We start from the raw sequence: 21,442 nt of genomic DNA on the forward strand, positions 1-21,442 counted from the left end.
AAATTCATCTTCAAATGCAGGATACACCTATTTCATGATTATAAATCTGGTGGTATCAGAAGCCCAACATTTTAATATTGACAATAGATGCAATAATAAGGAATAGAAATCAATCAGAGTCATAAATCATATGTGTTTAATAATGAGGAAGTATCATTTCCCCATAGGTGGCATACATTCTTCAATTAACCAAGTTTAACCACAGGAGACACAGAACCAAAGAACAGGGTGGCAAGGGACTGCACATATAGCAGCCTAGAGCTCAGGCTCTGCCTTCTGCTTTTAGCAGTTCCTGGTGGTCCCTCCCCCTCCTTCCTGCAGCTATGTCCTGAGCGAAACCTCAGCCTATGAGTCAGAGCATGGCTCTGCTCCCACCTGCTCCCATCTGGAGGCACCCTTCCTTTCACTCTTGTTTACTGCAAAGGTCAACTCCAAAAATGATCATAAATTAATGGTTCATGCCCTAAAAACACCCATTGAGCAAGCCCATGATATAGGGTAATTGGCTGGATTTGTTCACAGAAACACTTACTGCAAAATCACACCCCGTGCTCTCCTTTATGTCCTCCACTGTCAGGCCCTCCCAGAGCTCAATCAGAGTTAGTCCTTTCTTCTTGTCCACGTCGAACACAGCCTGTCAGGGTTAAGAAAACGACAATGGTGATTTTTTAACAATAATTATGGCACAAAACACAAATAACCTCTCAAATTCCTAAAAAAGAGACAAAACCCAGGACAAAAGAATCAGAAAATTAGAACTGAAAAAAATGTCTACAGTAACTATTACATTTCGGTGAAAATAAATGCCGGCTCCCCAATCAGCAATTAGCTGTGGAACAGCATGGAAGCCAGACAATAGATGAGTGTTGACCACGGATGGCATTTGATGCTATTGTAACCAGTGTTTTAAAACTACTTTCCTTTTTTTAAGTCTAAAACATTTGGTCAAATTTCAATGAAGTGATTAATCATGATTTGAAGAGGAAAGAAACGAAGAAAAAGAGGGAAGGAGGATAGGGATATTTGGACAGTAAAAACACAGGGACGATTGGAAAAAAGTTGACAAAAGGTGCTGGGTAAAGAGTAACAGGAAACAAAAGGCAGCACTTTGAAGTGACTAATTATTAAAAAAAAAAAAAACTATCTTGGCCCTGACATATACCCAGGGATCTATTCAGATTTTCTCTTTAAGTTCCATAAAAAGCACTTAGGTCATGAGAGGAGAGCATAAGAATACCCCTCTGATGTGCGAATCAAGTGAAGATGCTGATGTTTAGGGCAAGCATGAGAAGGCCAGCCTCCCCAGAAACCGTAACATGTTGGTCTGTAATAACAGGAGATGGCAGTGCAATGGTCCAGCTCGGCCTCCGCTGGTAGAATGGACCAGCTAAGGTCAAGCTGTTTGTATCTGATTTAGAACACACCCTTTCACACTTAGAAATATGATAATCTGTGTGGAAGGGACCTCCCAAGTCATTTAGTATAGCCTTGCCCCCTAAAATTATTCAAAATATTCTTTTCAGATGGCCCCTGCTCACATACTTGCAATAGCAGGAGGCTCACCTGTCAAGATTGTTTATTGATGTGAAGCTCTAAAAAAAAAAAAAGCCACTTCGCTAAGACTTTAACTCTCTGGATCTACAGTCATCCTTCAGCGCACTGGGTATCTTTCTTTCGGCTCCTGTGGTTTGCTTCCTAATCTTGGACTTAACTGTGACACTCCGCAGATCGTCCTTCTCCTCTGGATTTAATCTAAATTCAGCATTATTTACAGGAGCATTTTTATTACCATCTACCTGGGAAGTCAAAACCCTGAAATGTCAATTTCAAATATGTTTCTGCTAGAAGGCTAACACCAAGACCCAGTAACATGTAAAGGAAAGAACTCTGGCTTATGAACTGAAGGAGAATTTCAGTCTGCTGCCCAACAGCTATGAAACCTTTGGTGAACCTCTCAATGTATTTGTAGATGTTTATCATAAAAAACTACTTCCCAAGATTATGATTCAGGACAAACATAATAAGAAAACATAATAGGAGCACCATTACTGGGACATAGCAGTAACATTGTACAAGCTTATTCCTTAGTACTTCATATCCCACTTGTGTGTGAATCCAGATCAAAGCCCTGAAACAGGGGTCCTCAAACTTTTTAAACACGGGGCCAGTGCACTGTCTCTCAGACTGGGGGTCAGACTGCAGGCCCCGGGATAAGTCAGCTGCTAAGCAGGACAGGCAGCGGTGGCAAAAACACCTGGCGGGCCAGATAAATGTCCTAGGTGGGCCACATGTGGCCCGCAGGCCATAGTTTGAGGACACCTGCCTGAAATGACTATGATCTCCAGTTGATAGATATTTTTCCCCAGGAACAAAACATCACTGGGACCAGTGATACTTGCCCTCTTGGTTTGTTTGATGAATTCACAGATAACTTGGTTGATAGTACTGAAATAGGGGGTTGAAATTTCAGAGAAAATATTTCAGCAAACTTCCCTTTTGTTTGTACATTTTTATGTTACAAAATAAATTTTTAGAAGAAATGTGTGTCCCAAGAGAAAAAATAAATACAATTTAGGAATGTCTATATACTCCATTAGTTTGCTTCATTCCAAAATGGCACTTTCACAGAGCTATTCACACTGATTTACTTTCCTGTGCGTTATGAACTATAAATTTTAAAAAATGGAACAAATAAGAGAAAAAGAGCCTCTGCATTATGTTATTAAGAGAAGGTACATGAATGATTTAGGGACAAGATAACTGTGGTATCATGAATATGAGTAGAAGGCTTCAGTAATCAGGGAGATAAAATTTATGGCAAATTAACTTATTGCTTTTAAAAAACTTCTATTAACACTTTCATCAAACCTTAATTAGCTTCCAAGATCATGTATTAGAAAGGCGAGCATCTGTTATTTAAAAAAGAAGGAAACCTACTTTTGAAATACTTAGGAAGGTTTCCATGTAGTGACATAAAGTATAAACAAAAACTTGATAAAAATGGAGACTAAAACCTAAAAATAAATTGTTCAGTTAGCAAGCATAATATTGAAACTACTTTGTCTTACTGATAGATCAGCTAATTACTTTATCCCTATCATAAAAGGCTACATTATGGATAAAGCAGTTAATCACAGCCCAGGTGCTGGTGAGTAAGGCATCTTTTATAACCTCATTCTTAACAGCTCAAATCTACAAAATCAGGGTCATAGTAACCTCCAAAGTCCAAAAGGCATCCTAATGGAATTTTCCCTGGAGTTGATAATAGGATTCTGCTTGTACACCTGCTAGAGGCAGGGCTGGACACACCCATAGTCCTAACGGCACCGCATCCTCATTCACTCATCCAACAAGCATTTACTGAGCACCAACCATGTATAGAGCACAGTGATAAACATGTAACATTCTCTTTCCTAATGAACCCAAAGTTCCAGACTTAGCTGCCCTTCTTATTCTTGCTATACAATGTTGTCTACAGTTAAGGCTCAAATTATCCCCCTATGCTAATGATCCCCACGAGTTTAGTCCAATACTGACTTCTCTTATAAGCTCTAGCTTCAAATCTCCGACTGTTTCCTGAAATTTCTGACTGTATAGTCTCAGGAACATTAAATTGAGAATGTACAAAATAACCTAGTCTTTTCATGTCTCTGTTGCTCCCCCCATATCTTCCAGGTCTGGGCTCATTAAGGATATAGTAGGTCAACCATCCTCTCCAGCCAGAACACTTAGCAATCACCTCTGCCTTATCAACCATGTCTGATTCATCTCCAAATTAGGATGAAGCTATCTCCTAAATCTCTTTTCAATATTTCCTTCTGTCCCATGGTCTAAGAACTTGACATTTCTTGTCTAGATTACTGATGGACCCTTCTAACTGGATTCAGCCTTATCTCTTTTTTCCCCATTCTACATAGAGGGTACAGTGGTTTTTCTAATATAATTCTGACTGTTTTCCTGGCTACTAAAAATCACTGAAGGGTTCCTGCTGCCTTCCAGATAAGACCCACATTTCTTAACAAGGCATCTACAACTCCCACCCCCATGATGTGGCACCTCAATACCTTTTCTACCTCAGCCTGCACAATCTAGCCATGTCCTCGCTCCAGCCACTTCCACTCACAGGTTATTTGACAGACCGTGTTTTCTTAACACTGTCATGACTCCATGCCCTCTTCCTTTTGCCTGGAAGATCCTCTTTCGTTTTCCTCTCTAACTTATAAAACTCCTACTTATCACTGAAGAACCATTATTCATCTATCAGTTTTCTTAACAAGAAAAGTATAAGTATTCCCTGAGTATGGGTCAAGCACCATCCTAAATATTAGGTAAACAGTGATGAATGAGACAGGCAGAACTTGGAGGTTATCTCAATACAGTGGTCAGTACTAAGGTAGGCTAAGTATAAGGGTGGCCAGTGCTAAGATAGGCTAAGAATAAGGGTGGCCAGTGCTAAGATAGGCTAAGTATAAGGGTGGCCAGTGCTAAGGTAGGCTAAGTATAAGGAATCAAGGAAGATACAGGGAGAGACAGGGAAAACCTTCAAGGAAAAGAAACACAGGGTGGACATAAAGTTCGTGTGCAATTGTGAACTGTATGTCCACCTTATATAAAGCTAAGACATAAACATGATCAGGAATTAGTCAGAGGACTGGGGTGGCATAAATGCTGCAGGAAAAAATACAGGATATGCAAAGTCTCGGAAGAACATGGGCAGGGGATAATGCAATGTAATTCTCAGCATTTTAGTATGACTGAAGTTGGAAGAGTGTTAAGGCAGACAGAAAGAAAACTGAGACTGGAGGAGGAAAAGTACATATTGTGAAATGCCTGTAAAATACATTAAAAGCTTGTACCACCTAAAAGCCTTCCCTGATACCTCTGCACGGGCTGCTGGACAGCTTTCCTCCATGTCCCTAGCTTAGTACATGGTGTGTGTCTCTTCCATGGCCTTATCGTGGGCATTACTCTAACTGCTGGCAATGCTGGAGGCCAGGTTGTCTAACCCCAACTCAATGTGCTCCCTGAGGACAGACACTGCATGCTCTTCCTTTCTGTAACCCATTCTTGGGAACAGTCTTGTTTAGAGAAGGCACTCAAAACATGCTTAAAGGAATAGATGAATTAAACAATAATGTGGATATTAAGAAAAGGTATTAAAGTTTTTTAAATGGCCGTAAAGTTAAATAACAATTAAGTTATGTCATCAGAAAACTTTAGATGATGCACGCCCAAATGAGCGGTGGGCCACTCTGAGGATGAATCGCTTTGCGATGATATGGTGCAAGACCTCTTCACCATGGAAGAGGCAAACTGTATTAGGCTTAAAGGACTGGTGGCCTAAGGAGGGGAAAGGGACAAGCAGGAGGCATTGCAGGGAGAAGCCCTGAATTGGAAAGAACCAGGCAGGACACACAGGGAATCAGACAGTGTGCAGAGGGCTTACGGAGGAAAGGGGAAGACGGTTGCTGGAACTATCCTTAGAAGGACTCCTACTTTACTAAAGAAAACAGGATCAAGGAATGCTTTGTCTTTATTTTCACAGTAACATATTTCTCTCAACAAGCCCTGTCCATAGTTTGGAAGGGTTTCAATCAATGATAAAGACTCAGCAAAGAAATGGTGAGATCAAATACTCTGCCCTTTTATCCACTTGTTCTCTGTTAAGTCACCTTTATGGTATCTCACATAGACGGTTCTGGGGAAGTGACCATTTAGGATAAAACCTTCTTAAAATCTGGCTTCTGGGAAGTATTATAAATATCCTAACCTATTTCAAAGGCCTGCTTTTGGGTGGTTGTTGCCACAGCCCAGTGAAGGTTCGCAAGCCAGATTAATGCCAAGACAAGATTGCTACAGCTCTTGGCAAAAGGAACAGCACTGACGGGGTGGGGAGGCTGATACAGATAATTCTGTTCTATGGCTTCATCACAAATCAAGAAAGCACCGTCTTCTCAGCTGACTAATGGGTTCCAATCTCAGTCAGAAAAGTGACCTACTGCACACAGCTGTCAGTGATGCTTCTCTCAGATCTGAACAACTTTCAGTTGTACCACTGGCCAACATTTATTTTCAAACTAAGAAGAAAAGTCTAGAGAAGCATTTAAAATGGCTGGTGTGTTCTGATGTCCCTCTTTATAAAAGAGGGCAGAAAATATGGGTGACACAGAAAACAGCTGGCCTGCACTGTAATTTGCACCCAAGTTTCAAACCCAGTTTTGAGTGAATTTCCTAAAATGAAATCCAACAATTTATACTTGTGATTTAGAAAAGAAGAAAGGTCGGAATGATAAATATACTCTTGACTTTGCATACATCATTTATTTTGATATCGTTAGTTAAAATATATTGGTTAAAAAACCTTTTCTCTAATTATATCACATTGTTAAAGTTACCAATGACAGTAGTTCAATTCTGTGTGTATGTTTCCAGAGAGCTGCACACGAATTCTACATTTAGAAACATTAAATTGATGAATTTCCTTATTCCTATTACCCACAGACTAAATTAATCCTAAGACTACCAAAATAACACATTTTCCAAAGGTAACAAAAATTTCTAAAAATGCTTATAAATAAAAAAGGTGGTGGCGGCTATGAGAGGAAATAAGAGAAAGGCACTTACCTTTTCAGTAATAATGCGGTTGACACATTGCTTTCCAGTCAGTGGTAACGTACATTTCTCCATGATTTTATGTGTGTTTCCCTGTTTTAAAAAAAGAAACATCGAAAAGAGTAGTTAGAGAGTAATTCTTATTTAGAATTGGTAGGACTATAGGACAAAAAGGAACGATCAGAGGACATTGTCTCCAAAGTACAAGCTCTTTAAAATCTTTGCACAGTCATCTGTCCCCGAAATAATTTCGGAAGAATGCCAAGTGGATAGCCAAAGGTGTAAATGATTTGGGTGGGAAATACCCTGCCACAAATTTGACCCCTCAAGCCTTATTCTTCGTAGCAGCTAAAGTAAAAGTACACTTCTCATATCCTGCTTATTTTTCCCTTCCGGGAAACGGTCTCCTTGAAAAATGTGTGCAGCTATCTGTGCAGGATACGAAGCATACACAGAACATAAATGCATAAGTCTTCTTTTTAAAATTTTTTTTTTTTTATTTGTCAAGAAAGTAAAAGTAACATGTAGGCATAAGACAGAGGGCGCCCTCCCTCTCTTCCTCATCCCTAGACCTGCTCTCAAAAGGAATCCATTTCAACGTACCTTTTCTTTTAGTGTTTTCTTCTTACATCCACATTTTTAAATATGATGTCCACCATACTATTTATTCCTCAATTAATCAATTTTAGACATTGTCTACTGATTTCTTACTGTGGCACAGCTACACTCACTTTCTTACAGAGCGCTCTTCCTGGAGTTTGTCTGAACCTCAGTTTGCTCCTTGGTAAGACGTTTGAGAAGGCTTACAGACATATTTTTTCAGTAGCTTTTAGCCACAGTACCGTTTCTTCAAACACCAAATAAAACAGGGAATAAAAGTGAAAACCAGGTTTTCACCCATAACTCCCTCCTTCCAGCCCTGTCCTCCCACCCCCACCCCTCCTGCAATACGGAAGTGGCCTCTGAGGCACATCTGCGGGAACAGATGAAACACCAGCTCTCTGGAGCTGACCTTCAGATCCTTTTCTTCTGATTATGATTAAGCTCCTTTTTAAGTAGCAAGCACCAGAAGCCTAAATTAATATTTCCCTTGAGGTTGAAGGCTAACTGAGCAATTCTGCATCTTCTCCCAAATGTGACGAAATGTTTCTGCTGCTTCCTTTTGGATCTAAATGCACCACCTACAATGTCACCGTCATCTTTAGCCATCTCAATGTTTGATTTATTTAAAAGTACACTTCATTCTGCTTTATCTCTCTCCCCAAACTCGTGTCAGACCAATTATATGGTCAGGGGCAATTAATTCCAGATAGCTGGATTCGATGAACAAGATTTTATTCTGTGTGATGATTTATTAACTCAGGAATGCAACGGTAATTAAAATGTTTTAAATAGTGTACTTAAACCAGTGCAAAGCATAAAAGGTATTCGACCGTTTTTGAATGAATACACGCATGAATGAATGAATTGGAACCTTGGATGCATTTTAAAACAAGATAAACTGTATTACCTTAATTCAGTCAAAACAGGTGCAAAATACATACAATGTGGACAGATACCTTTAAATACAAGTTATATGTTTCTGGAACTTAATGGATTAGAAAATTTATAGATGTAAAAATAAAGTCTCATTTTCACTTTGGTTCTCGTTATCTGTTTTCCTTTCAAGATTTTAAACCTTGCACACGCCACGGAAGCTAAATGAAGTAGGTGAAATTAATGATGAATATTCAAACTTCTACAGTTGTCAGGTCTCCTTACATTAATATAACTCAAATAAAGCATGTCACAATGAATTCCAGACCTGACTTCAGACAAAGCGAACAATCTGTAGACCTCTGAAGAACATTTTCTGCAGGGAGCTCTTACTTTGTTCTCATTATTTGAGCAAGAGCTACATTTGGTGTGAAAGCAACCACTTGGATTTTAATGAACAACCAACACCGTTTTAAGGGGAATCATGAATTTCAACTGACCGAATTAACTGCACTCTACCATTAGAGACTATTTACAGACCATTTCATTTTCTGCATAAACAGTACAACATAGTGGTTAGGTGTGCAGGCTACAGCCAAAGGACTCGCATGTAAAACCTGCCCTGCCCCGTATAACATGTACATCTACACGCCTGCTCTTATCTATTCATACCCTACCTCTCAGAGTTATTGTAAGACTTCAATGAAATGCAGGAGTCTGACACTGAGCAAGTGCTTAATAAATGTTAGCTGGTATTATTTATACAACCCACATTTAACATTTCTCTAATCTACCAAGGAATTAAATTCCTATATAAAATGTGACATAGAATTATGCATAAAATGGCCTAAACACAATTCCCAAGACCCCCACTAAACTAATGAAAACACAACGTTAATTTGGGGGCAAACCATATGGCTTGCCCAGGAAACTGGCACCAAGTGTGTCCTTACAGTTAGAACATCGGAACTAGATGATTCCATTCACATTTGGTTCCAAGACATAACACGGATCGAGCAAAGAGAGAAAATGAGATGCAGAAAGATGAAAAAATGTCACAGTTTCAATATTCAACACAGGTTAGCTATGAAGCCCAAGCCTGACTGGCTCCCACGTTAGCACTGTATTCTAAGCGTGCCAGGCTGAGCCTCCCCGTGTGCTGTGGCAGCTGCATACATTAGTGATTCACAAAGGAAGAGCAAGAGCCGGATCTCTAGCATTTAAAAATAAATCCTAATAAAGAGATGCGGTATAGTGTGGCAGCAAAGAATACTATATTAGGAATCCAAAGACCAGGTTTTTGGTTTTAGCTCTGTCACTGAACAGTCATTTGGTCCCTTAAATTCTTTTCATCCATTGCCTTATTCTCCTTATCTGATCATCGTAGAAATCAAATGAAATGTTTTGAAGTGCAATAAACTAGGAGGAGTTGAATTTATGTGCAAATATCCAGGGTTATTGAGGTGTTGCAGATTTTTTCATTCTTATCATTCTGCTTCTTTCTTTCTGTCCCCAGGAGGAGACTCAGAAAAGACACAGGAACAAAGTGTAGCCCTAAAAATGCTTTGAGCAGGCCTAAGGACTCCTGGTCTCAATATGCCTTATTTATTCACTTCATCACAACCTTGGTAAATACCTGAATCCCCTTCCTGCACCTAATTTTTCTCTTTTTCTCCCTTCAGTACTTACACTGCAGTGGTTCTCAACCTTCCTAATGCCTCCTAATGCCATGACCCTTTAATACAGTTCCTCATGTTGTGGTGTCTCCAACCACAAAATTATTGTCATTGCTACTTCATAACTGTAATTTTGCTACTGTTATGAATCGTAATATAAATATCTCATATGCAGGATATATTTTCATTGTTACTAGGGGTCACGACCCACAGGTTGAGAACCACTGACTTACAGGCTTCAAGAAAGATGTAGGGTAATTCACCATTTTCTTTTTAAGTGACTTAAGACCCAAGTGCTTTCTAATACTTGTGTTATGGTAATCTCTCTTTAATTCTTTAAATGTCAAAATGAAATCCTGGGCCTAAATTCTGAAGTAATAAACAACTGTTAAATAGTAATAAATCCCCTTGCTAGCATAACAATAAGACTCACGTTATCACAATGAACTTAATCCCAAATAAGCAGCTCTCTTTTTCACAGCAGAATGATTTTTGCTCTTAATGTCCACAATTCATTCACCTGAGCCAAACGAACATTCCTTTACTATTTTGCTTTCTATAAAAGCCCATACATGCTCATATTTTCTGTTAAGTGTTTCTAAAATGTGGTGGCACTATTTTTTTCTTTCAGGTACCTTCCTTGGTAAAGACCTGATGATCAACAACAGAGAAGGCACAAATTGTAGGAAATGATTGTTTCCGAAGGGACCAAGTCTTTAAGCCTTTGTTCATGTCACCTGCCACCAGAACAAATAGTACTACATACCTCATCACCCCAGATTCAAATGACAACAAGTTCCTATTCTTCAGGACTTGGCTCAGGTGCCATTGTCCCCGGGGTAACTTTTCCAGCACCCCTACCCAGTGCACCACTCTGATGTCCTGGGGCATCCCCACCATGCGAGCCCTCTAGATGTTCCTGTGCTTTCTTCCCCCAATACCCTCTAAGCTCGCTGAATGCTGAGACCATTCATTCCCCTTTGTACCTGTAGCAATGAGTAGAACCCCAGGCAAACTAGTAATCAGTAAATGCTGTCTGAATTTGTATTTCTGATTCAAAGCACTCCAACAGATTGGAAGCTATAAAAGAGAACATGTCTACGGACCACTAGAGGCTGCTTTCTAGCTCTAAGATATGTACATTCCTCACTCTCTGAGCTCACTAGGAGAAGCACAGCTATCAGAAGTATGTACATCTGCATGCCTGCTCTTATCTTTGGTGAGAGAGATAAAGGTATGATAACAGAGAGAAACAAACACACCTTAGGACTATAGTATGAAACATACAGATGCAAAAGTAGAGAGAGAACTAGGGGATTATAGGCATTTTACCTCTATCACCTGTTTCCACCTAAAGCTTCAAGGCTCACCATAATTTGCTGGAAAGGGGGGCTGCAAAGGCTGAACTTGGCCTGAGAATACTCAAAACTTTGATGGCACAAGGAAGCCAAGGGCAAATCTCTCTTTGGGCTTGCCAAAACATCATGAAAGGAGCCTAATTATCACTGCCCCTTCCCATTCCTTCTCCTTTCCGAACTGATCTCCACGCTTAAATCAATTGAACTATTTTCTACACGCCCCCCTGACAGATATAAAATATTGGAGAATACTGTATGATAAGTACATGACTGTCCCATCACTAGGATGACTGATGCAGTGCACAGAAAGGAAGAATGGGATTTGCTAAATCAAGTTCATCAAGGTACACAGAACAAAAGGATAGGATGAGCTTATTCACACTGAGTTTATCCTTGCTGGATGTTACTGGCCTTTATACAGCACTTGCTCAGGAGAAATGACAACAGTCCACACAAGACTGCACTGGAGAAACTCTGCCAACTCAGAAGCAGAGAACATTTGTTATTACAAACAGTTCTTATCTGCAGAGGTAATAATAGTTTGTGGTCACAGAGATACTCTCAAGGGGGAAGACTAGCTAAATGAAATAGTGACACGGTAAACACATTCCCTGAAAATAGTCTTTAGGGTTTTGAGATTTTAGAATAGAAGGCCCTTTTTCTTCAATATACTGTAATACAAAAATCTTTGTCACGGGCAAACTTTCATTTTCTCTGTAAAGGCTTCATCCTATGATCTCCAACCTCCAGGTGGTGGGGACTAGGGAGGAGCAAAAATTACTGTCTTTTCTCTTTCCATTCATGAGTTGGCTTGGTGCTTTAGAAAGCTTCTCTTAGCATTAGTATTGCTTTTAGCTTAAAAAAAAAAAGTATGTCCTTATGCACATAAACATAAAGTTATAGAATGCCACTCATTTAATTACATAAGAAATTTTTAACAGCTACACTGGTTGCTGGACTGTGTTCCACTTCCCTCCACCCCATATTATAATTTTTTTTTTGTTGCTTTTGCAGGCATTTCCATTATAAGAGAGAAATAAAAGGCAAAAACCATGTAAGGATTAATGTTTTTTCAAAGGTAAATTTCCCCCCCAAACAGACAGATCTTGGCTACACACAGTCTAATTAACAAACTATAAAAGAATAAGCTTTAAAAAATAAAAAAAAATTAAACTAGCTGAGACTCTTATTGATGATGAATTATCCTAACAAAGAAATACCTTATTTATTCATGTTGGGATACTTTTTAATGTTGCTGAAAATTATTTCAAGAATAATTCCCAAAAAAGGATTTTTCTTAAAAACAAAACAAAACAAAACAAAAACAAACAAAACCCTTCATATTTGTTGGCTTTTGGTAACACATTTGGTTCAAAATAAATAGGATTAATAAACTTAGTTTACCTTTTATAATTCCTCTTGACTATAATTTAAATCTATGTAAGGAAATGAAGAACTTCAGCAAAGGTAAATACAAAATGTCATGTAAAAGTTAATATTTAGATAAAGTAAATATAAAGGTAACATGTGAATATAAAAGAGAACAAGGTATTTTTGTAACTTTTCCTCTAGAAGATTATAAATAAGATGCATAAGCAATTATTATCAGTATGCTCTGATGAGCATGTGACATCTAAAAATAGTCACATGCTCATGAGAACATATTAATAACAATTTAGACAATAGTCTAAATATAGTTTGCATGACAAAAGGAGCATAGAGTGAGTAAAGGTATACAGGAGTATACTTTTTATACTAATTAAATTAACCCAAACTAAAAACATTATTCACAAAGATTTATTCTCAACTTCATAATGATACAATTCTCCTATCCCTTCAGAATCCAGACTGCAATAAAAATAAAATCTAAACCTGTTTTAGAAATAGAACTCTCATTTATATCTCCAAAGTACCCAAGCTTTGCTCATTTCCAGTAAATGACAACTGTGACTACATTTCTTTGCCATTGTGGTCTGAAAGTTATACTTGAGAACTCACTTCCAGTATACAATATTGAGAACAAAACACTTTCGTTGTGTCATTAATGATAATGGTACTTGCCAGACAGAAAAGTTTAACAAAAGAAAAAGGAAGCCCAGAGGCAGGATACAGGGACTCTGGGCTTGGTTTTGCTCTTTGTTTTTCACTAGACTTTAATCAGACTATTAAACTTTTATAGAATTCGATTTGTCTACCTTTAGAAGGGAAATATAAGATCTATCTCACCAGCTCTATTTAAAAAAAAAAAAAAATTGTTCCTAGCTCACACCTATAATCCTACCACTTTGGGAGGCTGAGAAGCAGTGTGACCTAGAGACTGTTCCAGGGCCACAAATGGTAGAAGGATGGATCAGCAAGAACAAGGGGCCGTGGAGGATGATGGCTGACTGGAGCCAGCTTTTAAAGGAAGCTCCAGTCCAGAGGGAGAGATAACGGCCAGAAAAAACCCAGCAAAGCCAAAGGGTGGGAGTCGAGCTGAGAGAAGAGATAGATAATTACATGTCTTCTCTGCTGAGGCAAGCTGCAACTCCAAGGAAATAAATTTCAGGTACAGAACTCATCCCAAAGAGGACGTGTGTCCGTCCCCTCACCCGACAGTTGCTTGCTTGCTGTGGGATCTCTCCTACTGAGCGGTGAACTGAGGTTCTCTTCTCTCACCCCACCAGAGGGAGTTGCTGGAAGCTGGGACTCCTTCTCCAGAGAGCCCCTGCTGTGAGCCTGGGAATTCTCTGGTCTGGCAAGAAGGTTGAACAAGTATTTTCCCCGCCACTTTGAACTGCCAGTCTACCCTTCTCCCCCTTGCCTAGTGGTCTAGAAGTCCAACCCCTGCAGAGACCAGAATGTCCGTGGTTCTTTGCTAGGGCATTGCAGGGACTGAGACAGTGCAGCTACACTGTATCTGTGAATCCAGGGACAGTGCAGAAGGGCACAGGGGGAAAGGTGTCTGTCCTGGCTCTGAGAAAGTGCAACTCAGCAGCGGGCAGAAGTTTGGGTCTCTGCGTGATGGGTGGAGACTCTGGAACGACTGACCCAGGAACCTAAGTGGAGACACCTCCCACCCAGCGTCAGCATTAATAGAGCAATCCCACTGGGGTCTAATTTTGGAGAGATACCTCTCCAACTTTGATGACTGCCAGAGGGAGCCAGACCTCACCCTACAGGGATACCAGAGCTGCAGAGCGGTGGGGGCAAAGGTACAGTGGCTGAGGGAGAAAAACATTTCTTGAGCTCAGATGGAACACTCCCCAGTTGCCATTGAGTACCTGAGGCAGGCAGCTTCAGCTCCCCTTGCCTGTTGGTGGCAGAGGGTGGTGGCCAGTTGAGGAGGCACTGACTTTCCTTTGACTCTGGCAGGTGCAAAGCCCTGGCACATTTGCTTATTGGACAGAACTAGGCTACAGAGACTGGGTTACCAGAGACTGGTGGTGAAGGAGGTGCAAGGTGGGGAAAGAGACATCAACCCTTTTGGTCCAACTCATCTACTGGGTGGGCCTTTCTGACTCCATGGAGTACCAGAGTGAGCCACACTTGAGCTGCCAGTAGACCCCTGCTATTTAGTTGCAGAAGACCTTTGAACTCTCCCACTAGAAAGTTGGTGCTCACTGAACAATCGATTTAGAACTCTTGAAATGGGAAAATTACTCGAGGACCTTCCAAGGTGGTACCTCGGTTCTGTTGTAGTGGGAAGGTTTGATTTTCCTATTCCACTTGTTGCCCATGGAGGGTGGGATGTCTTAGTTGCTTGTATTTCTCCACAGCTGAGATTTCAACCCGAGTCACTGATTCACTAGGATTGGACAGAGATCAGCTGAATACACCTAGTCCCACCACACCAAGCAGGTCCCCAGAGTCTCAGGCAATAGTACTGTACGGGTCCTTTGTAAAGCTGTAGGGGAAAAGCTGCAGTCACCAGTCCCAGCTATTTGGCAAAGGTCTTGTTAACTACAACCCCAGGAGCCCCCAATCCAATTTCACCCTGCCTACTCATCTAGCCAGATGGTGAAAAACATTCATGGGGAGTGGAATCAGCAGAAAAACTCTGGCAACATGAGTAGACAACTCCCCCAAGGAATGACAAAGCAGCCTCACCAGAAGATCCCATTCATAAACAAATGGCTAAGATATCAGAAATCAAGTTTAGAATTTGGATGGCAAATAAGATTAATAGAATGGAAGTAAAGTTGGAAATAGAAATTCTAGGAATAATTCAAAAGTTGTCTCAAGAATTCAATGAATTCAAAGACAAAATCACCAAAGATTTTGATACATTGAGAAAAGAAGTTGCAGCCTTCTAAGATATAGGAATATAGTACAATCCCTCAGTAATATAATGGAGCAGGCAAAAGAAAGGATTTCTGACATTGAAGACAAAGCTTTTGAATGCTCCCAAATGCTCAAAGAGGAAGAGAAATAGAGAGCAGAAATGAATCATTCTCTCAGAGAGCTGTGGAATAATTAAAAAAAAGCAAACATTTGCCTTACAGGAATTCCTGAAGGCGATGAGGTTGGGTCAAAAGGCCCAGATGCTCTGCTCCAAGAGATAATCCAAGAGGAGAACTTCCCAAACATTGTAAGAGATTCCGAAATTCAGATAGCAGACAGTTTCAGAACCCCAGCACGACTCAATCCAAATAAAGCATCTCCCAGACACATTATAATTAACTTCGCCAAAGTTAACATGAAGGAGAAAATCCTGCAAGCAGCCAGAAGTAAGAAAATCATAAACTACAAGAAGAATATTAGAATGACTGCAGATCTCTCTGCTGAAACTTTTCAACCTAGAAGAGAGTGGCCATTGACCTTTAACCTCCTAAAACAAAATAACTTTCAACCCATCCTGTATCCAGCTAAACTGAGCTTCATTTATGATGGAGAAATTAAATACTTTAATGACATTCACATGTTGAAGAAATTTGCCATAACTAAACCAGCCCTCCAGGATATTCTCAGACCTATCTTCCACAATGACCAGCACAATGCTCCACCATCAAAGTAAACTCACTTAGAAACTTTTGATCAAATCCCAAATTCCACAGTGGCAAAAGGATTAACAATGTCCACTGGATTTTCAAAACACTTGACACCCAAAATACTACCAGGCTTATCAATAGTCTCAATTAATGTGAATGGCTTAAACTATCCTCTAAAGAGGCACAGGTTTGCTGACTGGATACAAAAAGTCAGGCCAGATATCTGGGGCATTCAAGAATCTCATCTTATCTTAAAAGATAAATATAGAATCAGGGTGAAGGGATGGTCATCTATAATTCAGGCAAATGGAAATCAGAAAAAAGCAGGTGTTGCAATTTTATTCCCAGATACAATAGGCTATAAACCAACAAAAGTAAAGAAAGATAAAGACAGTCACTTCATATCTGTGAAGGGAAACACTCAACATGATGAGATTTCAGTTAATATTTATGCACCCAACCAGAATGTGCCTCAACTTATAAGAAACACTCCAACTGACATGAACAACTTGATTTCCTACAGCACCATAATAGTCAGAGATTTTAACACTCCTTTGGCAGTGTTGGATAGATCCTCCAATAAGAAACTAAGCAAAGAAATTTTAGATTTAAACTTAACCATTCAACAATTGGATTTTACAGACATCTACAGAAAATTTCATCTTAACAAAACTGAATACACATTCTTCTAATCAGCCCATGGAACATCCTCCAAAGTTGATTACATCTTATGTCACAAGTCTAACCTCAGCAAATTAAAAAAAATAGAAATTATTCCTTGTACCTTCTCGGACCATTATGGAATAAAAGTTGAACTCAATAACAATAGTAATTTGCAAACTCACATAGAAACTAAATAATCTTACGCTGAATGATAGCTGGATCACAGATGAGATTAAGAAAGAAATTACCAAACTTTTAGAACAAAATGATAATGAAGACATGAACTACCAGAACCTGTGGGATATTGCAAAGGCTGTCCTAAGAGGAAAATTTATAGCATTGCAAGCCTTCCTCAAGAGAATGGAAAGAGAGGAAATCAACAACATAATGGGACATCTCAGGCAACTGGAAAAGGAAGAATATTCCAACCCCAAGCCCAGCAGAAGAAAAGAAATAATCAAAATTAGAGCAGAATTAAATGAAATTGAAAACAAAAGGATTATACAACAATGAATCAAAAAGTTGGTTTTTTGAAAAGGTCAATAAAATAGATAAAGCTTTGGCTAACCTAACCATAAATAAAAGAGTAAAATCCCTAATTTCATCATTCAGAAATGATAAAGGCCAAATAACCACAGACTCCTCAGAAATTAAAAAAATCCTTAATGAACATTACAAAAAACTCTCTTCTCATAAATAGAAAAATCTGAAGGAAATTGACCAATACTTGGAAGCACACCACCTTCCTAGACTTAGCCAGAAAGAAGTGGATATGTTGAACAGGCCTATATCAAGTTCTGAAATAGCATCAACTATACAAAATCTCCCCAAAAAGAAAAGTCTGAGACCAGATGGCTTCACATCAGAATTCTACCAAACCTTTAAAGAGGAACTAGTACCTATTACTTAACCTTTTCCAAAACACTGAAAAAGAAGGACTACTTCCCAACACACTCTACAAAACAAGTATTACCCTGATCCCCAAACCAGGAAAAGACCCAACAAGAAAAGAAAATTATAGACCAATATCTCTAATGAATATTGATGCAAAAATATTCAATAAGATCGTAGCAAATAGAATCCAGCAATACATCAAACAAATTATATAGCATGACCAAGTGGGTTTTATCCCAGGGTCTCAAGGCTGTTCAATATACATAAATGTATAAATATAATTCATCACATAAACAAATTAAAGAACAAAGACCATATGATTCTCTCAATTGATGCAGAAAAAGCTTTTGATAATATCCAGCATCCCTTCATGATCAGAACACTTATGAAAATAGGTATAAAAGGGACATTTCTTAAACTGATAGAGGCCATCTACAGAAAACCCACAGCCAATATTATATTTAATGGAGTAAAATTGAAAACATTTCCACTCAAATCAGGAACCAGGCAAGGTTTCCCATTGTCTCTACTGCTTTTTAACATTGTAATGGAAGTCTTAGCCACTGCAATCAGGCAAGAGAAGGCAATCAAGGGTATCCATATAGGATCAGAGGAGATCAAACTTTCACTCTTCCCAGATGATATGATTATATACCTGGAAAACCCCAGGGACTCAACTTTAAAACTCTTAGAAGTGATCAAGGAATACAGCAGCATCTCAGGATACAAAATCAATACTCACAAATCAGTAGCATTCATATATACCAACAATAGTCAAGCTAAAAAAACAGTCAAGGACTCTATTCCTTTTACAGTAGTGCCAAAGAAAATGAAATATCTGGGAGTGTACCTAACAAAGGATGTGAAAGGTCTCTATAAAGAGAACTATAAAACTCTGAGAAAAGAAATAGCTGAAGATGTCAACAAAGGGAAAACATACCATGCTCATGGCTGGGAAGAATCAACATTGTTAAAATGTCCATACTACCCACCCAAAGCAATCTACAGATTTAATGCAATCCCTACTAAAACACCTCTGTCACACTTTAAAGATCTGGAAAAATTAGTATTTAATTTTTATGGAAACTGAAAAAGCCTCGAATAGCCAAGACATTACTCAGAAATAAAAACAAATCAGGTGGAATTATACTACAAGACTTTAGACTATACTATAAATCTATAGGGATTAAAACAGCATGGTACTGGCACAAAAATAGAGAGGTAAACATATGGAACAGAATTGAGAACCAAGAGATGAATCCAGATACTTATCATCATTTGATCTTTGATAAGCCTATCAAAAATATAAATTGGGGCTTGGCACCTGTGGCTCAAGTGGCTAAGGCGCCAGCCACATACACCTGAGCTGGCAGGTTCGAATCCAGCCCAGGCCCGCCAAACAACAATGACAGCTGCAACTAAAAAATAGCCAGGAGTTGTGGTGGGTGCCTGTAGTTCCAGCTACTTGGGAGGTGGAGGTTGCTGTGAGCTGTGATGCCACAGCACTCTACCCACGGTGACAGCCTGAGGCTCTGTCTCAAAAAAAACCCAACTATATATATACATATATATATATAAATAATAAAAAATATTATATATATGGGGAAAGACTTCCTATTTAACAAATGATGCTGGGTGAACTGGCTGGTGACTTGTAGAAGACTGAAACTGGACCCACACCTTTTACCTCTAACAAAAATTGATTTTCACTGGCTAAGACTTAAACTAAAGACAAAACTATAGATTCTTGGAGAGAGTGCAGAGGAAACACTTGAAGATAATGGCCTGGGAGAATATTTTATGAGAAGGACCCCCAGGCAACTGAAGCAATACCAAAAATACATTACTGGGATCTGATCAAACTAAAAACCTTCTCCACTGCTTTTTAGAGCAGTTAGAACACAGTAAGTAAAGCAAGTAGACAGCCTGTAGCAACCTATGTAGAAAGATATGTAGGAATTGGAATAGCCGGTCTGAAGAGACAAAGTAGCAGTTGATGGGGACAGCAGGTTTGCAGAGACAAAGTGGCAGTTACTGGACCTTAAGGAACAGACACTGGCAATTGGAAATTGATCGGCTGTCAAACTCTAGTGAAGGGGGTGGGGCTCGGGGGAGGGGTGTATGTTCTCCATAAACAGGAGCTGCACAAGTTGCTTGGGGCCTTTTCCTCGACACATATGGGGAGGCCCACCTCCTGCAAGCTTCAAGCTTACAGCCATTGTCCGGCCTGCTTCCTTGGTGATAGCACTGACAATAGCCCTCAGAATGGGAAAGGATATTTGCAAGTTATGTTTCTGACAAAGGTCTGATAACCAGAATCTACAGAGAACTCAAACTTATTAATAAGAGAAGAACAAGTGATCCCATTTCATTGTGGGCAAGAGACTTGAACAGAAGCTTCTCTGAAGATAACAGAGAAGCACATGGTCTATAGGCACATGAAAAAAATGGTCATCATCTTTAATCATCAGAGAAATGCAAATCAAAACCACTTTGAGATATTATCTAACTCCAGTAAGAGTAGCCCACATAACAAAATCCCAAAACTATAGATATTGGCATGGATGTGGAGAAGAGGGAACACTTCTGCACTGCTGGTAGGAATGCAAGCTAATACATTCCTTTAGGAAAGAAGTTTGGAAAACACTCAGGGATCTAAAAATAGATCTGCCGTTTGATACTGCAATTCCTCTACTAGGAGTATATCCAAAAGACCAAAAATCACTTTGCAACAAAGATATTTGCACCAGATTATTCACTGCAGCTCAATTCATAATTGCCAAGTCATGGAAGAAGCCCAAGTACCCATCAACCCATGAATGGATTAATAAATTCTGGTATATGTACACCATGGAATGCTATGCAGCCTTTAAAAAAGATGGAGACTTTACCTCTTTTATGTTTATAAGGATGGAGCTGGAACATAGTCTCCTTAGCAAAGTATCTCAAGAATGGAAGAAAAAGTATCCAATGTACTCAGTACTTTTATGAAACCAATTTATATTTACTCACACTTTCTTATGAAAGATAGATCATAACTATAGCCCAGGATGAAGGAGAGAAATGGAGGGAGACGGGAGGGGAGCGGAGGATTTGACAGAGGGAGGGTAAACGGTGGGACCACACCTATGATGCATATTGCAAGGGTACAAGTCAAATCTATCTTACTCCAGAGGGTCACTGAGGGGTTAACAATATTGGCACGTACAGTGCCAAGCACAGCACTGTACCTGGTAAGGATTCAAACTGTTACTCCTTTCTTTTCTTTCTTCCCATTTTTAGAGGGCAGAAGATATAACATGCCAAGGAATAAAAAAGAAGTTTAAGACACCAAAACCATTGCCTAGTTCACAATTTTGCTGTGAACCCTGATTTCTAAACTTAACTGTATATCATGTCACAATGCCTGTTTGACTGCTATGCCTGCCATGGGTCCCAGAGGCTGTGTGAAGGCAGGCGTTACTCCAGAGCAGGGCCAGGAACAGGTCTCAGGTTCCAGAAGCTGCCAGAGCCTAAACTAAAGGTAATGGCTGGCTGCAACAGCTTGCAAAGAAAGTTTCCTGTATCTGATTAAAACAACAACAAAAGAACATGTTTTAAAGGTCAGGCGATGCTGTATTTATAAACAAACTTCATCTGTGATCCTATAGATGAGGAAAAAGAATAAAAAGAAAGCTTCATGTGGAGACTGGTTAACAGTTCCACCCACTTATGGGGGGGGGGGGCGAGTAGCAGCATAAGAATACAAGATTTTATTTCTTTTCTCAGGTTTTAATCCTTCATTGTAAACTTT

General features: G+C 39.4%; 1 protein-coding gene across 1 annotated transcript in view; it reads right to left on the bottom strand.

Moving 5' to 3' along the window:
- OXCT1 (3-oxoacid CoA-transferase 1) overlaps positions 1 to 21,442 on the bottom strand; it is a 144,878-nt gene that overhangs the window by 14,257 nt on the left and 109,179 nt on the right. Inside the window, exons 15-16 of the mRNA XM_003792957.2 lie at positions 6,625 to 6,705; positions 533 to 634 (exon numbers count right to left, since the gene is read on the bottom strand). Coding sequence (XP_003793005.1) covers positions 533 to 634; positions 6,625 to 6,705 — 183 coding nt within the window. The remainder of the gene's footprint in view (positions 1 to 532; positions 635 to 6,624; positions 6,706 to 21,442) is intronic.

This window comes from Otolemur garnettii, unplaced genomic scaffold (assembly GCF_000181295.1).
Source record: "Otolemur garnettii isolate 467f Iridium unplaced genomic scaffold, OtoGar3 scaffold00063, whole genome shotgun sequence".
Lineage (NCBI taxonomy): Eukaryota > Metazoa > Chordata > Mammalia > Primates > Galagidae > Otolemur > Otolemur garnettii.